The sequence below is a fragment of the Lipophrys pholis genome (genome assembly GCF_963383615.2).
Source record: "Lipophrys pholis genome assembly, chromosome: 8".
In the NCBI taxonomy this organism is placed as follows: domain Eukaryota; kingdom Metazoa; phylum Chordata; class Actinopteri; order Blenniiformes; family Blenniidae; genus Lipophrys; species Lipophrys pholis.
In genome coordinates this window covers 14047252-14066051 of record NC_137630.1, presented here as the reverse complement: position 1 = coordinate 14066051, position 18800 = coordinate 14047252, and the positions used below count along the sequence as shown (strand labels likewise).

The window sequence follows — 18800 nt, the reverse complement described above, 5'->3', positions numbered from 1 at the left end:
TAAGCCCAAGCGCCCCTGTTTGGTAGCTTATGGTTATGCAAGAAAATAACAAGCCTCAAAAGCCCTTCTTTGAAATATTGTAAAAATTTATTTTGTATTAATAATACTCACCGTGGCAAAAGACTCTGCTCATCATGTCAATACAAGTCAGACGTCTTTCTGTCAACTCATATGATTGTGAACTGAAACACTTGTACTCACCGCAATGAAGAAGCTGGAGGAACTGCTGGTGCCTCAGCAGGGGGAAGCCCTCTCTGATGTTTTGGGAAACCCAGCTGTCGCTCCTTTCCTTGCTATGTTAGTGTTGAGCTCTCCGACAGTGTCTTCACACTCGGCAAGTTTGGTCCAGTTAAAATGAACAAGGTTGTGTTCGCTGCACTAATCTGTTTGTGGACGTGCGAACGCCGTCATACAAACCCTGGTGCACACCAATTTAGCACATCTGTCGTGTCTGAAAAGCAAAATGTTTTAATGGAAGAATCCCTCCACCTGTATTGAATGATTTATACATTTGAATGATTTAAAGGGTTGGTGAGTTTTCACCACCACAATGATCAGAAAATGTCACAAACCATTCTCATTGTATTAAAAAAGCGCTCAAAAACATACATTTGTTTCTCTGGGGATCAAAAACTAAAATTTTAATTTATCTTATGATACCACAAATATCTGGTTGGTTCAAACACTAGCACTACTTTCTTCTAAGTAAAGTAAAAAAAACTAAACAAAACATGAACATGGTTTGTTCTAAAGTCAGACTTACTTGGCTTTCATGACTGTTTGTACCCAACCAACCTCCATCGTTCCTGTCATAATTCCTAAAACCACTATGGGGTCTGTCCAATAAGAAACTTTTTTTTTTCCTGATATATCCAGATTTTCACTATATGTGAGCCAAATGGTGATCATGCAAATCTGCCAAACGGTTTTATGAAACTTCTGAAAGTCAATACATTGAAAAAAAACATTTGATGTTGTCCCCTTGAAATGAACCCAAAAGTAAAGCAATTCAGTCATTTAGGGAAATGACTTGTGAGTCGAGGCCTCATGCTGCCTGAGGACCACCAGTGACCCTCGTCTGCCATCCAGTGTGAGCCTGAAATAAAACTATAAGCAGCAATAGAAGGGCTTTACCAACACCTTCACTCACAAACACACGGTTATACGAACATATATACAGACTGGAAGCAGTTCTCCCCTCCCCGCCTCTCCCCTCACCATTCCCCTACACCTGGGACTCGCACACAGAAGAGTGTGAATTATAGCTAATCACAGCTGAGACGCAGACGGATAATTGGATGTATGCTTTCTTTGTCGTGCCTCTGGATTTAGAATATGTTTTCAATTTTTTTGAAGGTTGGACTCCATGTTCTCTTACAGTTCATCTCTTCAATCTGTCAACTGTGAGGGAATATAAATCCAAAACGCGATGAGGCAGCCTTACACAGCACATTGAAACTGATGTTTTATAACAAGATATTTACATTGGTGTAATGTGACCCATCACAGTTCATCTCTACAATAAATATGAAAGGGTTCAATGTACAGCGATTTAAAAAAAAAAAAGAAAATGTAACATCTGAACTATATGTACATCCAGAAGAATATATGTCTCAACCATGAGAAAAACATACTGTTTGGCGTCTCTGTATCCGGATACAAAGCTTTGAAACCCTTCAGAAAAAGCGATTTCAGGCACAGCCTCTTGAGATATACCGCACAGACGTCTGCCTTCACTTTTTCCATCGCTCATTGCTGGTGGTTGAGACTCAAGTCCTCACGCTAAGGCTCATTTTAGAAAATTGCCCTCAAGATTGCTGGTCTTTTTTCCTCTCCTGGGCCTAGTTGTAAAAAACATCATCCTCAGAGAGCGAGCTGCTGTCCACGTGCCGGACGGCGGCCTCTGCAGTCACAGTGCTCCTGTCCTCAAAGGGGTGTTCCCTGTCCTGCTGTGCTGTGGATGTTTGGGGAATGGCGTTGACCTGAAGTGGAGGGAGCAGGTTCACAGCACTGCCGTCGTTGCCGTACGCTTGAGCGTGGATGCTGTACAGGTGCTGGGGGACGCCCACACTTCCGCCATCAATCAGGTACTGGGACAGGAAGTGAGTCTGCGGCGCTGTGGAGTGGAAACGACATCAGGCTAAACGTTTGCTGGTTTAAAAAAATGAAAATTGATTTGAACTTCACAATCACAAACAGTGACAGCTGCAGTTGTGCCTGGATTGGATTGATTTTTTACAAGGTCTGGACTCCGAGCTATCATAGAAATACTGATGATGCACAGAGGGAGCTTGGATTGGATTGAAAAAAAAGAAACATGTCACAGCTGCAAACCAGCTGCAGCACAACATGTATCTGTTATCTCGGATAAAACACAACTATATATTCAATGTCAAAGCAATTTCAATCTAAACACGGCCTCTGAATGTATGAGGGCATGCAATCAGGAGGCTGTTTTTGCCATACACTGAGCTTTCCTCAATCTGTAAAGCACAAGACATATTTAACGCTTTGAATATTTCATGTACAATTTTTTGCTGATACAAAATGTAATCTAACAACGCCATGTGGTGTAGCACCCAAATGGAAGGAAAATTAAAATAGCATTACTGTAAACAAGCTGTGATGGTTGTGGCTTTGTGTTTCACGTAGTAGATAAGAGTGAAATGACTACATTGCCTGTTTTTAATGAATAATTAGTTAGTTAGCCTTATTGGACACTTTAGCATTAAACCTATGTTTAAAACATCAAAACTGCAGAAAATGTTATTTAAATTTATTTTTTATTTTGAATGATATTTACATTATAAATGATTACTGTGATAGAAACAGTCTGAGCTGCACACTGCCTGTGGTCACAACTGTCTGGAAATGATCCGGGGCAGGTTAAGTGCATGCAGAGCTCAGCATGGGACAAAAGACCACCAACTGGCCCATTACTTTTCTCCGGAAATAGCCGGAATATTTCTTTTCCTTTGCAAAAAATAAATGAAAAATACTGAGTACATACAAGAGTAAAAATATACAGTTTGACACAAGAGACAAACTGTTCCATTTTTCCATTGAAGCTCTTTATGAATGATATGCTATTGATTTGATGTATTAGTGTGCTGTCATGGTGGACAATTGATATTGTACTCCCACATAATTAACAAATTAACCCAATCTGCCATTTTGGTTATCTTTATTCATTGCATTTTTGGCAGTACAATATCTACTCTATCTGATTTCTGCAAATGTCTGCAAGTTGTTTGTATGCATATGCACATATTCTATATGAAAATGGATGCCCATAGAGTGCAGGATAAAGTTAGCAGAGGACACATTAATTGATTGGTTCATTTGCACGTTTTTACCTTAATAAAATTGAAAAGAAAACCTTTCCCTGGTTTGGTGAACTGAAAAAACTACTTTGGGAAACAGTGGTAGGCATGTAAACATGGTGCTCCCTATGTCATTAATGCTCATTATTCATGGGAACACGATGCTCCACCAGTTGTTGCAGCATTTGGATCAGGGTGGGAAATGTCAACGCCAATGCCAACCGAACTAACTAATGTATCAAATTTACATTTTGGTCCACACAGAATGCAAAACAGCACCTTTAATTCATGCTCAATAGCGCTACCATTACATCTGAAACGCACTGTAATTGTTCCAGATTCATTTGTATTCTAACAGACAGAACCCAGTTTGAAGAAAAGTGTTAAACGCTTTTTCTTTTCTTTCAAGAGATATGAGGAACAAATACAGATTAAAAGAAACAGACGAACCTTGGAAGCTGGTGGATGGCTGCTCATAGGCGTCATGCATTGACCACACATTCATGGCGGCCTCTGCAAGAGCGAACTGCTCTGCAACACCTGAAGAAAAACAAAAAACAAAAGCAAAAAACAAACAAAGAAATGCCATGTTGCTTCTCTCCGAAAATGATCCCCTGATGCTTTGCACCAAGTCCTTCCATAATACAAGTAATAGAAAATCGAATAAGTGCACTTCGTTTGAGTCGCTGTCACAAGATGACCTGGGGGCTTATTGATTTTCAGGGGAGCTCTCTCTGTGTCAGCCAATCAAACAAAAGCAGAGTCAGACGATCAGATTGCCACTTCATCTCCGCTGACCTCATCTTGTTTTTCTTAAATTAAGCTCATCAGTGTGTCTCACCTGCAGCGAAGCGAGCTTCCTTGATCTCGTCTGTCATTTGGGAGTAGAACTGTTCATCCTCCTGCAGCTCGGCCCCCATTCCCCCCCAGCCTCTGCCTCCTTTGCCCCAGGTTCCGCTCCGACCGCCTGCACCTCCTCCGGCCTCACTGCATCCACCCCAGCCTTTCCACTCGATCAGGTGAGCAACTCGCCCTTGGGCCATCGCTGTCGGCTTGGTGATATGCTCCTTTATCGTCGCCACCAGACCTAAGTAATAGGAGGAAGAGGAGGAGAAGGGATAAATCTTGATAAAGTGGATTAGATGAGGAGCGTCCGGGCTTAAAGGATAGGATTTCCACTGAGCCCGGTAACAGTGGGACAAGGGAGACAATATGAGGAGAAAGTAAAGTGAAGAAATAGAATTGTCAGCAGTCGGGTGGATGGAAAGGATGGGTAGAGACCACTATGAAATATTGCAACAGATAGATTTATGTGCACAATTCAAACCTGAAGATAAATATTTTCCTCTGAACTTGAATAAACCGAAGCATAATAAGAGACATTTTTACTTTTTGCTGAGGAGATGAAAGGAAAGAATTTATATTACATTAAATGAATGTTACAGAACTCATTCCCAACACTGTAAGAATTAAACCACAGGTGTAATATCTACAGCCTGTGGGCATAAACTCGCCCAACAGAGGCTCTGATTTTGCCCGTTTGAGGCTCTGGCAATAATAAATAAATAATATAATAATGAAATGAATGATAAGAATTACAAAGAAAATACCGACTGTAATTTTTTGTGGGAGTAACAGCTTTCTCAATTTTGTCATGACTTCCTCTCCGCATGCAGGTCACTTTGGGGTCGGATAACGTTCACACTGCAGTCTGATGAAGGTCACATTAAAAACGTAGTGTGAACGATCATGCAAAGAAATTGGATCTCAGAAAGAAGTCGGAATTGAGCATCAAGACCTGCAGTGTGAGCGTAGCCTTTTAAATGTCATCCATGTTATTATATGATTGAAAGTTAACTGAATAATTATGTTACTTTATCTAACTTCGGGTCATGAGATGCTAAAGTCAATCCCTGCCGAGTCAGGGTACACAATGGACAGGTCACAGGTCCATCACAAGACAAACATAGAGCGAAACACTCACACCTCAGAGACAATTTCACGTTCACCAGCTAAGTCTGTTTGTAGACTGAGAGAAACAAAAATACCAGAAGAAAAGAAAAGCTGCACATGCAACAAGGAGAACATGCAAACTCCACACTGGAACCCAGTCCAGTCTGATGTCATTTCTATTCTTTGGATATTATCCTGGAAACTCCACATAGGAAAAAGGTTTTGACACCTCTCAAGTATTTCCTGAAAGAAGAAAAATTAATACATGGGTAGAAAAAGCATGTAGCACCAGACTGGAATAGGCAATGTTCTCGCCTTGAGGTGCGAGCCACTATATCTCAAATAAAACCTAATAAATGTCTAATTCCTTACTGATTCTTTACTGTAAGTCTGAATTTATAACTCACAGTTGTACCAGTTACATTTACCGCTTTGCACTGCAGGTTACTTGTTCAAATTTCTCTTGCTTATCTACATCCAAATATAAAAATCTATATCTATCTTTTCAAAAGTGAATGGTTTTTTTTTATCTGGCATTTATTCCTGTGTTGCAATGATTTCATGATCAGATGTGACAAGAGAGATGGCGTGATGGAAGAAGCTCAAAACGATTTCACCACAACGACATTATCATGCCACTGATTGTGTCTGAGGGGAAGGGTCAGTCCACGAATTGCTGCGCTTCTCTATCTCTGAGTCAATGCGTTATTCATCACATCAAATCTCCGGGTAAAACTACAGAAAGGCCATCATTTTGATGTCATTACATACGTCTTGAGGAGGAGAAATGAAAAGCAAACCTTGGTGGCGGTGCAGAAGAGAAAAGCTCAAATGAATGTAAGGAGACAAAAAAGACAGACTGAAAAGGTAAAGGTCAAACAAAAGACAGAGGAGAAAAGGTTGACATAAGAATTTATGGAGAGGGGTGCGAAAATGTCAAGACCACCGGGGGGGGGGGTTTAAAAAGCCTAGCGATGAATTAATTCTGATTGAAAGAGATCAAAAAGTGTTGGATGTGTGATTAAGCCAAAGAAAACCTCTTGATTATCTCATTTATATTTGAGCTTTGCAACAAAAGTGCTTTGTTGATACCTGATTGTCTCACGTTGCGTTCGCACGGTGACGACTCTGCCAAGAGGCTCTGTGTGAGGAAGCAATGCGTGCTTCCATTTGGCTTGTGTGCACAAAGCAGGAAAATCCCTTTTGTTCATGAAGTGGGGTTTTTTATGTGCTGATTGTCCACACTGCACTGGGAAAATCATGAAATCACTAAAGGGTGACATGACTACATGCAGAATAGTAATTAGTTTGGAGGACGCAGAGTGCAGCAATAAGCCAGCCTCTGCAATGTGTCGGCATAACAGTTGTAGTAGCACAGCAGGAAGAGGTGAATCAGCATTAAAATAACCATAAATATATACATCTATATATACATACACATAGACACAGTGCATAGCTACACTGAAAACATCCATGCTGTTATACTGTGACTTAATGAATGCTTATTTAACAGGAAGTGACATCATACTAAGTTAGAGAGCTCAAGCACCCCCGAGGCAACTGGAATGCTGCATTAGTCTCGACCCCCTGCTGGGTATTTTCTGTCTCATTCAGCACAAAAGGGAACTACAGTGGTCGGTTTAACAGGCCATTCCAGCATGAGAAACTCATATATTTAAAATCCCATGACAACAACACAAAAAGTTTCTTCCAGAGGAGAAAGTAGTGATTCTAGTGTGTCGAATTTTTATATTTGTTGACATAATCTTGTATTTTCTAGGTTTGTATGCTCCAACATAAAGAAAATGCACACTAGAAATTGAAAAATCACTTCACAAGTTAAGAATCTGAACTTTCTGATAATCCCATACAGGAAATGTTACATGAGATCAGAAGTGGACTGGCAACTAAATGCTGGCTTTGTTACACCTTTATGTATTTGAGAAGATTCGAAAATAACCCGTGAAAATATGACCTCTCACTTATATGTCTCACCAGATGAAGGCTCTGAAATACGGAGCTTACCTTATTGGCTTCATCATTACTGTTTGACTTTGTGGCATAATAAAGCCAGTTTATATGTAAAAATCCCACACTGAAGCTTTACGATACTGCCACTGCACCAAATGTGAGTTTATACTCAGACTTCTTGTTATAGTCACTGTTATTGCCTTGAATTCAAGATTTCGCTCATTAATACGTACAAATCCGTGTGCACACTAAAACAGCAGCAAAAAGCTTAATCCTGAATGAGCTGCAAACACTTTGTCTCCGTTCTATTTTTGTCTCTCTCCATCTCTTTTCTTGTTCCGACTATTTTTCTTTTCGGGAGAGTCTTTTTCAACATTTGTTCCCGTACTGTGCTGTCATCATATTGCTGATAAGAGATGAGTTGACAAAAAAATGCTGATATGCACATCTGAGTCACCTTCAGTTATTATTGTGCGCTGAGTGCAGAGAGCATGGCAGGCAGCAGTGAACACAGAATTGAGATCAGATTTATATACCTGATGTTATTCAAACTTTAATTTGCTTACCTTATTTTCCCTGTCTTAAATGTGCATTTGGAAGATTGATGCAATTTAAACTTGTTGAAAAGTGTTTAGGGGCCAAAAACAATAACGTTTCAAAAATAATCATGCATAAAACCAAAACAAAGACCTGCATACTCTAATTATGACATACTTTTGTGTATAAATGTTCATATTATTGCTATTTTTTTCTTTTGAGCTCTGCAAACTTAGAAGAAATTGTATTAAATGCTTTGTTTTGCCAATAATAATGATCACTTCTATGGTTAAAAAAAAAAAAAAAGCATCACTAACTGAACAAGAGTGACACAGTGCTACATTGGTTAGCGCTGTTGCCCCACATCAACAATGTTCCTGTCAGCATCTGCTGGCCAAAGGGGCTTTTCCACGTGGGTTGTACATAGCGTCCCTGAGCCTGCGTAAGTTATCTTTGGGCCCATTGAATTCCTCCAACAATCCAGACAGATGGACATTTGGCTCTATGGTGATGTTACACCTGTGGGTGGTTGTCTGTCTGTCTGTGCATTGAATTTGCGACATGTCCAGAGCTAAACTACCTTCTGCCTGGTTTTCCACTGTGTGAAGCAGTGGACCTTTTTTTTTTTGTTCCTCGGGCGCCTAGGGAAAAAGTTTTTGGTAAAAAAAGAACTTCAGCTCTTGGTCATGTTTTTGAATATAAAAGGTGTGTTTATTGTGTTGCTATGGTAAATATGACTCGCAAGCTCATTAAAGCAGCCACAGTCAGTCATGAGTAACTCACACTATATAAATAGACATATATTGCATTATGTGAAGCATGAGCCTCTGCTGTATGTTGGGGGTTGTTCTACACACCGGCAAACAGAAGGAAGGTTATGAAACCTGGAGCTTTGTTGTTCGCCAGTCAACATGGGAGTCATTTTGGAAAAGTAAAACATTTACTCGTACTCGAGGGGGTGAAATTGGTAAGTGCTATAATCTGACATTTGGCAGCCTTCATGCGTTCATTTCAATCAGCGGTAGACCAAACTAATAAAAACTAGAGCCAAAGCAAATCAAAGCTTCCGTGGTGACTGTGGTGGAAAGAGTAAATGATGACTGGAGCAGTGTGGGATTTTAAAGGTTGGTGAATACAGAAGGCTCAGTGAGTTTGTTTTAGTGTTTATAACCATCATTAAACCACTAAAATGAAGCCTTGTTGCAGCCCTGCGAGTCTCTTCTCCAGCACAGCAGTGCTCTGATTTACAAGTACATCTCTGATGCTGGAATGTGAAAATCTTTGCCATGTCTGAGTCTTGTATTTTGCATTTCAATGTCGTCTATCTGCCTGAGGATCTGAAGAGAGACCTGACATTTATTCTCCACCTGTGTGGTTCCAAACAGTATTTCAGCAAGTGGATTCAAGTGGTCTTGAGAACCGCTCATGCAAAAGGTTGTAATGACTGCTTCATCAAACAACATCTCACTCTGCACTGCGTTTTCTGCAACGCCATAACAAAGCTGGAGGTGGATTGGAAAAAAGAGAAAACATCCCTCGTAACCTCTGTCCAGGAAATACTGGAGCAGCTCTCAATTCAAAAGGGTCTAATCCACTTAGCCTGGACAGTAGAAACCACAGGATAACTAAAGAGAGTGGTCAAACTGTTGAAGAGGCCCAACTAGTCCTAACTACTATCCTCCAGTCGTCTGACACTGCTGCCTCTGGCACAGCGATAGACTGAGTAATCCACAAACCAACAACTAAACTGGCTCGTCCAACGACCGATCTGGACTGTTGGAGTCAAACTAGACTTAATTTAGTTGCAATATTTTTAATAAAAGCATTTAGGAAGGCCAAGCGCTCAGGAGTATGAGTGTGAGTAGTTCTTACACACACACACACACACACACACACACACACACACACACACACACACACACACACACACACACACACACACACACACACACACACACACACACACACACACACACACACACACGCCTCTCTTTTTAGTGGCATGTTATACTACAGAAACCTCCAGTGCACTAATTTCTTACGCAATGGTTGTATTTCTCCCATCACAAACCAGAAATCTCTCAACAATACACACATCAGCTGTTCTTTAATCTCCTGTGACCACTACTCGAGGGACACTGTCAAAGCCTGAGCTCTGCAGTCAGTTCGGCTTGATACATCTAACCTTGATATTTGGGGTCTTTAAAGCATGAATGCTGATGCAGTGAAGTCAGATATTTTAGTGCTGGATGTTGGACCAAGGTCCCTTAAACACCCAGTCACCCAGTTTCTTTTATGTTGTGTGTTTTAGAGACAGTGGGAGAGAGGCTGAGCTGGAGGTGGCAGAGCTCATGAAGGGATACTGAGGATTCATGAGGAGAGGAGGAAGGTCAGTGAGCAAGGACATGTATGTGACTGGTGTGAGAAAACAAGATACATGAGACAGAGAGGATGGGAAAAGATGCGGCATTGCCTAATGGGGAGGAGGGAAATTTGAATTCCCAAAGAAGAGACATACATTTTGTTAAAGCAGCTAATTCTTCGCATTTGGGAAAAGTTACGAAAATAAATGAAAAAACAAAAAAAACAAACATCCAGCTGTGTACAGGCAGGAATTCTCATTTGCATTTGCCCGATTTGACATGAGAAAGTCAGAGCTGCAGCTGCGACTTCACACTGGAATCTGCATAAAGAAGACAAAGCTGCTCCAAGTGACTTTGTTAAATCGTGTTTTACATCATTTACATGATGATAAAAACATTTTTTTCACACACAGGTGTTTGTGGAGAAGCTTAACCCTGAAAATAAACATACTGAAAGCTGCTTGTTCACTGAGTGACATGGTGCTTTATTAAGATCACCATATAAAGTGAAGAGAAGTCTGGAAGACACAGAGGCCATGATGTCTGAAGTTGAAAATAATGAAAAATCTGGTCAAGTCAGCTTAAATAAGATTCGATTCCAGGGTTGAGGCCCTTCTGTGTGAAGTTTGCACGTTCTCCCTGTGGATTTCAGGGTTTTCTCAACAGTAATGTTTCCTCCCACAGCCTGAAGACATATGTCTTAGATGAATTGGTGTCTGTGAATTAACCCGCCGTGACTGTCTCCAGTCACCACATGTATCATGAATCAAGTATGGAAGGAACTTCAAACGATACCACCTCAATTGAACTACAATTTCTCTTATAGTAATTTCATATGGTTATAGAATCTGTTGAGATGTGAGCTCAAACATGAAACGTTTTAAAATGACCGTGAGGAAGATTTCTAGGAGAAATGTTTCCATGCCAATTACCTGGTTTTGCTTTTTGAGCTTGAAAATGCCGACAATTTTAATGAGGATTTTCATTTCACAAACATGAGATTTGTCTCGACTTCACTACAGAAGTGGCCCTTCAAGAGACTTTACGCTGTTTGTTTACACTTTTTGTTTGTTATTTTCTGTCTTTTTATGAGCATGCGCATTAGATGTGCGGCTGTAAAAGGACAAAATGAACCAGATTAACTCTTCTACATGCAGGATAACGCCTGAGTACTGGAGATAAAATTAGGTGTATTTAATCACTATGTCATCACCAGATAAGTGCCGCTAACTGCTAAAGCATATTGCTTCTTGCTGTTTACAATAGTTTAATTTGATAACTTTAGAACTCCGATAATAATCAGATTTTAACTTTGCATGTCTGTCATTTTAATTGAGGTCGTCTTCCTCATCAATCAGTCAATGCAGGTTTGTTTGCAGGTTAAATAGAACAAAATTCATCCATAATGCTCGAGACTATAAAAAGTTTTAATGAAGATAATTTAAGATAAACATGACTCTCCACCAAACTTGCAAACTCTGTTACTCTAATCTGAAGAAAACCCATTTGATTTTAATGAGCGCCACTCTCACTTCTGAATCCGCCGGAGGAAACTGCATGTTGAGACAATTAAAACAACAGATTGTTCATCCCTGGTGTCTACTGCTTCATCATGGAGTTACATCCTGGAGTCCAGTCCAGCTGATATTAGGTGAAGGTCTGTGCACAGCTTTGTGTTATTAGGAGATAGAACTAAATACACTAGTAGTGAAATCCTTTCCACCTGACAAATCAATCACTCGTCATTCAGACAGCGATCTCTGACACAGTTCTAACTGTGATTATAGTCACTCCATAATATTTGAGTTAGCACCGCACGGTGTGGTTCAAGCACTCAGGTGTCAGCTTCCAGTCAACAGGAGTTGGACCGCTAACTTAGGTGGCGTCTGATTAGATCGGAGCGAATGTTAACAGGCTCTTTCATTGGTTTGAATGTGTCACTTCAGCAGGTGTCAGGCCCTCCGCTGCCTGACTTGTTTTTATCGAACGAGTCCAGACAGTTTTCAAGGCCGACATAATTATGCTGTCAGATTAATAAGGGGAGCTTTCACTTGGAAAAGTTCAGCAAGGCATAACACATTAAGCGAGATAATGAACCTAACGCAGTGAAGGGGCAAGCGGTGTAGATGAGGCAGAAAGATAAAGAATTGGGGGGAAATAAGATGGCGTGAGGAGGGTGGACTTGAAGGTGGAAGAGAAAATCCAACTAAAGAATGAACCTCTGTGTGTCAGTGTTACTGGGTGTGTGTTGACATGTGTGTTTGTGAGAGAGAAAGGGGAAAAAGGCATCACTAACCTCCCATACTAACACAATTTCCAAGGTTGTCCCCCCCACCCCACCCCTCTTTCAAATGGCTGAATAATAATGAAACACACCATGAACTAAGGACAACACGAACTGTGTGAATGTGTGTGTGTCTCACCGATCAAAGACGAAGTGGCCAGCTCGCCGATGTCATAGCGGCTGGATTTTTCTGCCACGCTGCCATTGGAGGGATTCTGGCCGTCCTGCACAGCATGATGCACAATGAGACAGATCCTTATCGCTCACGTCACACAAAATGTGGCATTTCCAGCCAGGACTAAGTAGACAGAAGCCTTTTAGCTCTAATCGTCATGTATTTGTGGCGTTTCCTTCGGGCATCCAATGGGTTTCATCTGAACTAAATTGCCAGAGTCACAAGGATACTGGAGAAAACAACCTCACACGCTGTAGCGAAAAACACAAAGACGCACAGATAATCTTCTGGCAATCTCCTCCTATGCGTGAAGACTCAACACCCACATTTCCCACCTTTCAAAGGAAAATGTTGATAATGACAATAACAGCACAGACGTCTTTCAGAGTTCACACTCAAGCTGAAGGAGCTGCAGACAAAAGAAGGTATTTTAAGATCGTCTGGTCTTTACGCCTAAATAGCTGCAGTCAATGTGGAAGGGGAAGGTACTTCTGTATAGATTTTCTTTGGGTTTAGTATTCTTCAGGAGATAACAGAAGCTTTCCATGTTTCATGGTATAAGGTTCAAATTCTACTCATTCAAAAGTTCATATGAAGATTACTTGTCTTGAGATTATCAATAATAAAAGACAAGGTCATCGTGTAGAAAAATGTATTATTGTGTCCTGACATGTAAGACTTTGAAATTTTGAAGATTCTTCTGATTCACATTCTATCGAATGCTACGGCCTTTACAAAATAAAGATAAGACAGTGAACACTACAACACGGGATAATATTTTGTCTCAAAATTATATATATATTTTTTTAAATGTGTGAAGATGTGTCAGCAGTGGTGTTGTCCAAGTTATTGAAAATTAATACAGTCACTAATTATTTCTTTAAAAAGTAGTAGAATTACTGTAGTGACTGAAAATTACTAGTTAGTTAGTTAGTTAGTTAGTTAGTTAGTTAGTTAGTTAGTTAGTTAGTTAGTTAGTTAGTTAGTTAGTTAGTTAGTTAGTTAGTTAGTTAGTTAGTTAGCCGATTCTGTACCATCAAAGGATTACAAAGAAAGATCAATAATGAAATACAAAACTAAATGACAGTTTAAGTTAGAAATCACTTTTCGAAAAATAAGTAAATATCAAATTAACAATTCACAGCATAACCTTTAAGTATTTGACATCTTAAACTCTTTTTGAAAATACACAGAGAAATATACCTTTTCAGTTCATCATTAAGTCCATTTCATAACCGCGCTCCCAAAACTGACACACATCTATATTTAACATTTCTTCTTACTTTACAGGTTTCAAACATGAACACTTAATTTATAAATTGTCTTTCTTTGAAAAGATCATTTTTTGAATACCATCTGAAATGCTATTATTCATCACACGGAACATAATTTCTATAGTTGGAATCCCGGTAACCAGCTCTATTTATGATCCTAATTGTTCTTTTCTGCAATTCGATTATTGGATCCAAGTTAGTTTTATATGAATTCCCCCATATTTCCACATAATATGTCATATAAGGCAGCACAAGTGAACAGTACAATAAATACAGACATTTATTATTCATTAAGTCTCTTGTTTTGTAAAGAACAGATATAGACTTTAGTTTTACGTGTTCTATGTGAGACTTCCAACAAAGTTTGTCAACTATTATTATTCCTAAAAATGAAGTTTCATAAACCCTTTTACTGTAAAAAGTACTGTAAACAATTTTACTTCAGCATCTGCCCTTTTTCCACCAAACAACATACATTTTGTTTTATGATGAATGAATACTTATTTAAAGCAAACCATGTATTTAACTTATTCAATTCTATTTCTATTGTTCTCAACAATTCCTTAAGGTCTCCTCCTCAACAAAATCAATTAGTGTCATCAGCAAAAATTGTAAATTGTAATTATTAAAACAGTTACTTGTAAAAGTAACTGCAGTACTTTAATTGTCCCTATTTTTCACAATGTGCCGGAAATGTGCACGTATCACATTTAGTTGTGGTGTTGTTGTGATACATGAGCTAAGCTGTCAGCACTTGGCGGCTCAACCAAGACACAAATATCTACTAACCAACTAGCTTTAAATGCTTGTTTATAAGCTCTCCACGCTGACAGGCACCCAACATAAAGAGAAACTCAAATCGGGGTGCCAGTGCTAACCACTGCACCACAATGAGGCCCGATTACCTCTTCAGTGATGTTCCAGTTCTTCTAGAAGAAACTGTGATTGTTATTTTTGTAAGTGGCGGTCTGTCTTTGTAGAGCTTATCAATTTTAGTATGATTTTACAGCAGCACTCTCATGTAACACACGAAACAAGCACAAAGTTTGAGATAACATGTTATTGGTGCTGCTGTGTGGTTAAAGAGCTGCCTCTATCTTGCATGTCAAGGAAGTAGTAGTAAGTGGGACATACTGTTAAAACAAGGGCTGTACTGACAGTAGAGTTTGCTATAAATGTGTATACTGTATTTCGGGGGGGGGAATCTGTGATTGTTCAAAGCTGTAATATTCCAAACTCATTAAAACAGAAGAATACTGCCAGTTTATTTATAGATCACTCAAACACATCTCACCTCACTCACCCATGTGACAGAGGCACTGGGAGTGATTGAGGAGCTTGTTGGTGCACTGAAGGGATATAAACCACAAAAAGAAGAAGACTGCCCAGGGTTAATAAACACATCCAAATGGGATAATTAACGGAAATAGAAAATAATGTTATCAATGTTTTTTGCATTTAGATAATTATACAGAGAGCTATTAAATCTTCTATTAAATATTCAGTTTAAAATCCTCCTTTTAGCAGAGCAGTAACCATGTAAAGTGTGTAATATATATAGAAATATATTGAATATATTGTGTGGGGTTATTGGTTTTTTGGTTTTTACTTCCCTAAATCACACCAGCTTCTATTAGACTTTTTTAAGTGCCTGTGTTCCAGTAAAACCTGGAGGGTCTGCTACCGTAAAGATGAAAGATGTTGTTCTCAGCCTAGATGAGGGAGGCTCATTTCTAAAAAGGCCGACATCAAGCCAGAACGATCCAGGTGAGCTCTTACCTTGACAGAGGAGGACTGACCCTCTTCGGTCTGCTGCAGAGCCGGTACAGAAAGGTGGAGATCTGTGGGGAATCGCACACAAACACTGGTGTCAGGTTTATTGTTTATGCTTGTCAATATGTTTGTGTGTGTGTGTGTGTGTGTGTGTGTGTGTGTGTGTGTGTGTGTGTGTGTGTGTGTGTGTGTGTGTGTGTGTGTGTGTGTGTGTGTGTGTGTGTGTGTGTGTGTGTGTGTGTGTGTGTGTGTGTGTGCAGGACTCTCCAGCGAGCTGTCTGTTACAACCAGGGGTCAAGCGAGGCAAGATAAGGAATGAGAGACAGAGCGTTGAATCCTTTTAGGCCATTTAACCACAGCCTCCCTGCATATTTATCTTTGCCCACAGGCTGCCTGTTGGCTTTTTAATTGACGCTGATAAGCCGAGTATGAATGACAAGAGGAAATGAAGTGCAGGTCAGTGCTGATGGAGAATTAACATCACGAGAAAAAGGTCAGTAGACACACGCGCACTTCTGCAAACACACACACACAGGGTTTCCCCCAGGGAGGTGTTGTCAAGACAATTGGCCGTCGCTATGGTAACCCCACAGCAACAGGAGGTGAGCGATACCCCTCCATAGTAGATAAATGCTCGGCTGGACAGGGACTGGATTTGATCCCTGGCCTCATCAGGTGTTATTAGCAGGTCAAGAAGCACAGTCATGGCTCCCAAACCAATCCAGTGTCCTTGTGGGGGTTACATCCCACCCTGACTCACACACTCTCAACCACGTGCACGCACACACGCACACACACACAGTCCTGCTTCTCTTCTATCTGTTTGTCTGGAGCCTCACAGCTGCCTTCTCTCGTTCTTCCCAGCCTGAAAGCACTGCACTCAATAACCTTCACCTTGTTAAAAGGGACCCATTTCTGAACAAAAGCCGATTGTCTCACTAAGCATCTTCAGGCTGCACCACACACACCAGCTGAAAACACCCAAACTGTACTCCAATGTTAAATTCCACAAACTGACAAAACAAGGAGCTGCTCATCATTTGAGGTTACCGCAGAAAGCAGGCGCAGCTCAAATCGACCTTTTCATCTCACTTTTCCTTTCTTGAAACGGCTTCACGTGTTCCACAGTATCTTTAAAAATAAAAGAACCAGCATACAGCTGAGGCTCTCTCTATTCTCGTGTGGAAATGAAACTGACTCGAAATACAGAGAGAGAGCGAAATCATGAAAGAGAAAATTGGAACCCAAGTCACATTTTCAAGTCATGACAAGTTGAAGATGAGCATCAGATGAAGTTGTCACTGTTGTCCTCCCCTGAGCCACACAGTCCTCACCATAAACCTGCAGCTCCATCGAGCCTCGTTTCTAATGCAATTGTCAGAGATTCACTCAAGCAGGGCTGCAAGGTATTAAATCAACTTTCCAACATGTTTGAAGAATTACTGCATTGTTCAATACACACACACACACACACGCACGCGCGCGCGCACACACACACACACGGTTAGAATTTTTGAACATTTATTGCTATTTTCAGTTGTCATACAAACAGAGCTATCCCTCTAAAGCATGATGTAACTTTTCGAAACTGTTCCGCCCCTTGGACGCTTGTCAGCTGCTGTCACCTCATGGTACAGGTTGAGCCGACCCCCTTCAGCACATTAAAAACATACACACACACACACACACACACACACACACACACACACACACACACACACACACACACACACACACACACACACACACACACACACACAAGCAGAGGAACAGGTGGACTCAGGCACTGACCTTTGTGACCTTTGCTGAGGCAGGCTCCCATGGTATCAGGATGGCCGGGCGGTTATCTGTTCACCATGGTGGACACTGAAGGTGAGGAGGATGAGAGGGTGAGAAAAACAGAGGCAGCAGGAGTAGCGGAGGTATCAGTGAGCTGAGGAGGAGAGAGGAGGGAGAAACTGAGGGAGAATAGGGGGAAGTGAGAGCGAATGCCAGATGAGCTGCAGGCTGATGCACTGGCTGACTTGTCTGTGTAGAAGAGAGGAGAGGTGAGAGAGCGACACAAAGTGTGAGAAGGAGGGGGGCTCAGAGAGAGAGAGAGAGAGAGGTAGAGAGAGAGAGAGAAATGGGGAGAAATCATGAATGCCTGTTTGCTGACGATTTTGAATCCCCTCCCCTCCATGTCGTCTCTTCTCCTCCCACCCTTTTACGTCTGCTGTATAAATGAGACTGTATGAATTGTGGCTCTCTAACTGAGCTTTTTACAATGAGCATTGTTGTGGATGTTGGGGACTTTTGCAGCACCTTATTCAATACGCATGAGAGACACTGAGAGCTTTCTATTTTGGGGACAATTTCCAGTGCGTCAGCATATATACAATGTCCGTTTGATTCTCAAACCAAAAGGAGACACATTTTAATGCCTCAGGTCAACCAACACGAAAAGTCCTGTAACATCACTGTCTGATCAAACAAACTTGTTCAGACTCTCGCATTCAGGAAACATTCTACATTTCAATATATGCTGAACACAACAATTTGTATTTCTGCGATCAAAAGCATTTTATGTTTCATCTCATGTTTGAAATGATGTAGGTTTTTATTACAATCTTTCCCATATTTACAGGCATAAACAAAAATGTAGACAGCACTGGACAAACAGACTTGAGAATGAAGAGGTTTTGGGGGTTAATGTTCTTTGGTGTCCACATGCTCTTCCCGAGAAATGAAAGAAACGTGTGATTTAACAGTCCAGATAACCACTGAAAAAGTAGTTTCAAAACATGTGCTTTCAATAAATAAATTATCATCTCGTGTTGTCGATTCAAGGTTGTTTGTGGTTTTTATTACTGTAACAATTATAGCCTTGAATAACTATTGGAAAGAATGGATTTTTAAAAAAAAATTTGTAATACAAAAGCAACTATTCATGCATGAGTAAGTTACACAGATATATTTGTGTATTTTAAGGCCAGTCATTTGCATGTTTCATCTTCACGTCTGTTTTTATTTTCAACATGACCTCCGTCTTTCTAAACTTTTCTCGTCCCTGCTAGATTCCTCTCTGCTGCCGTGAGTGTAAGCGGGGCTTTGCTGACATCATCCGCAACAACAAGTCACCTCGCATCCATTGTGGCGGATGGGGAG

At 40.5% G+C, this 18800-nt stretch overlaps 1 protein-coding gene across 1 annotated transcript; it reads right to left on the bottom strand.

Annotated features, from left to right (window-relative positions):
• Positions 1–449: 449 nt before the first annotated feature.
• Positions 450–17687, bottom strand: fam131c (family with sequence similarity 131 member C). Its single transcript, XM_080470558.1, has 6 exons — positions 17445–17687; positions 15660–15721; positions 12571–12655; positions 4165–4410; positions 3774–3863; positions 450–2116 (listed from the first exon to the last, which is right to left on the bottom strand). The coding sequence occupies exons 1-6, from the start codon at positions 17473–17475 to the stop codon at positions 1842–1844; spliced, it is 789 nt and encodes a 262-aa protein (XP_080326684.1). The 5' UTR covers positions 17476–17687; the 3' UTR covers positions 450–1841.
• Positions 17688–18800: the final 1113 nt, after the last annotated feature.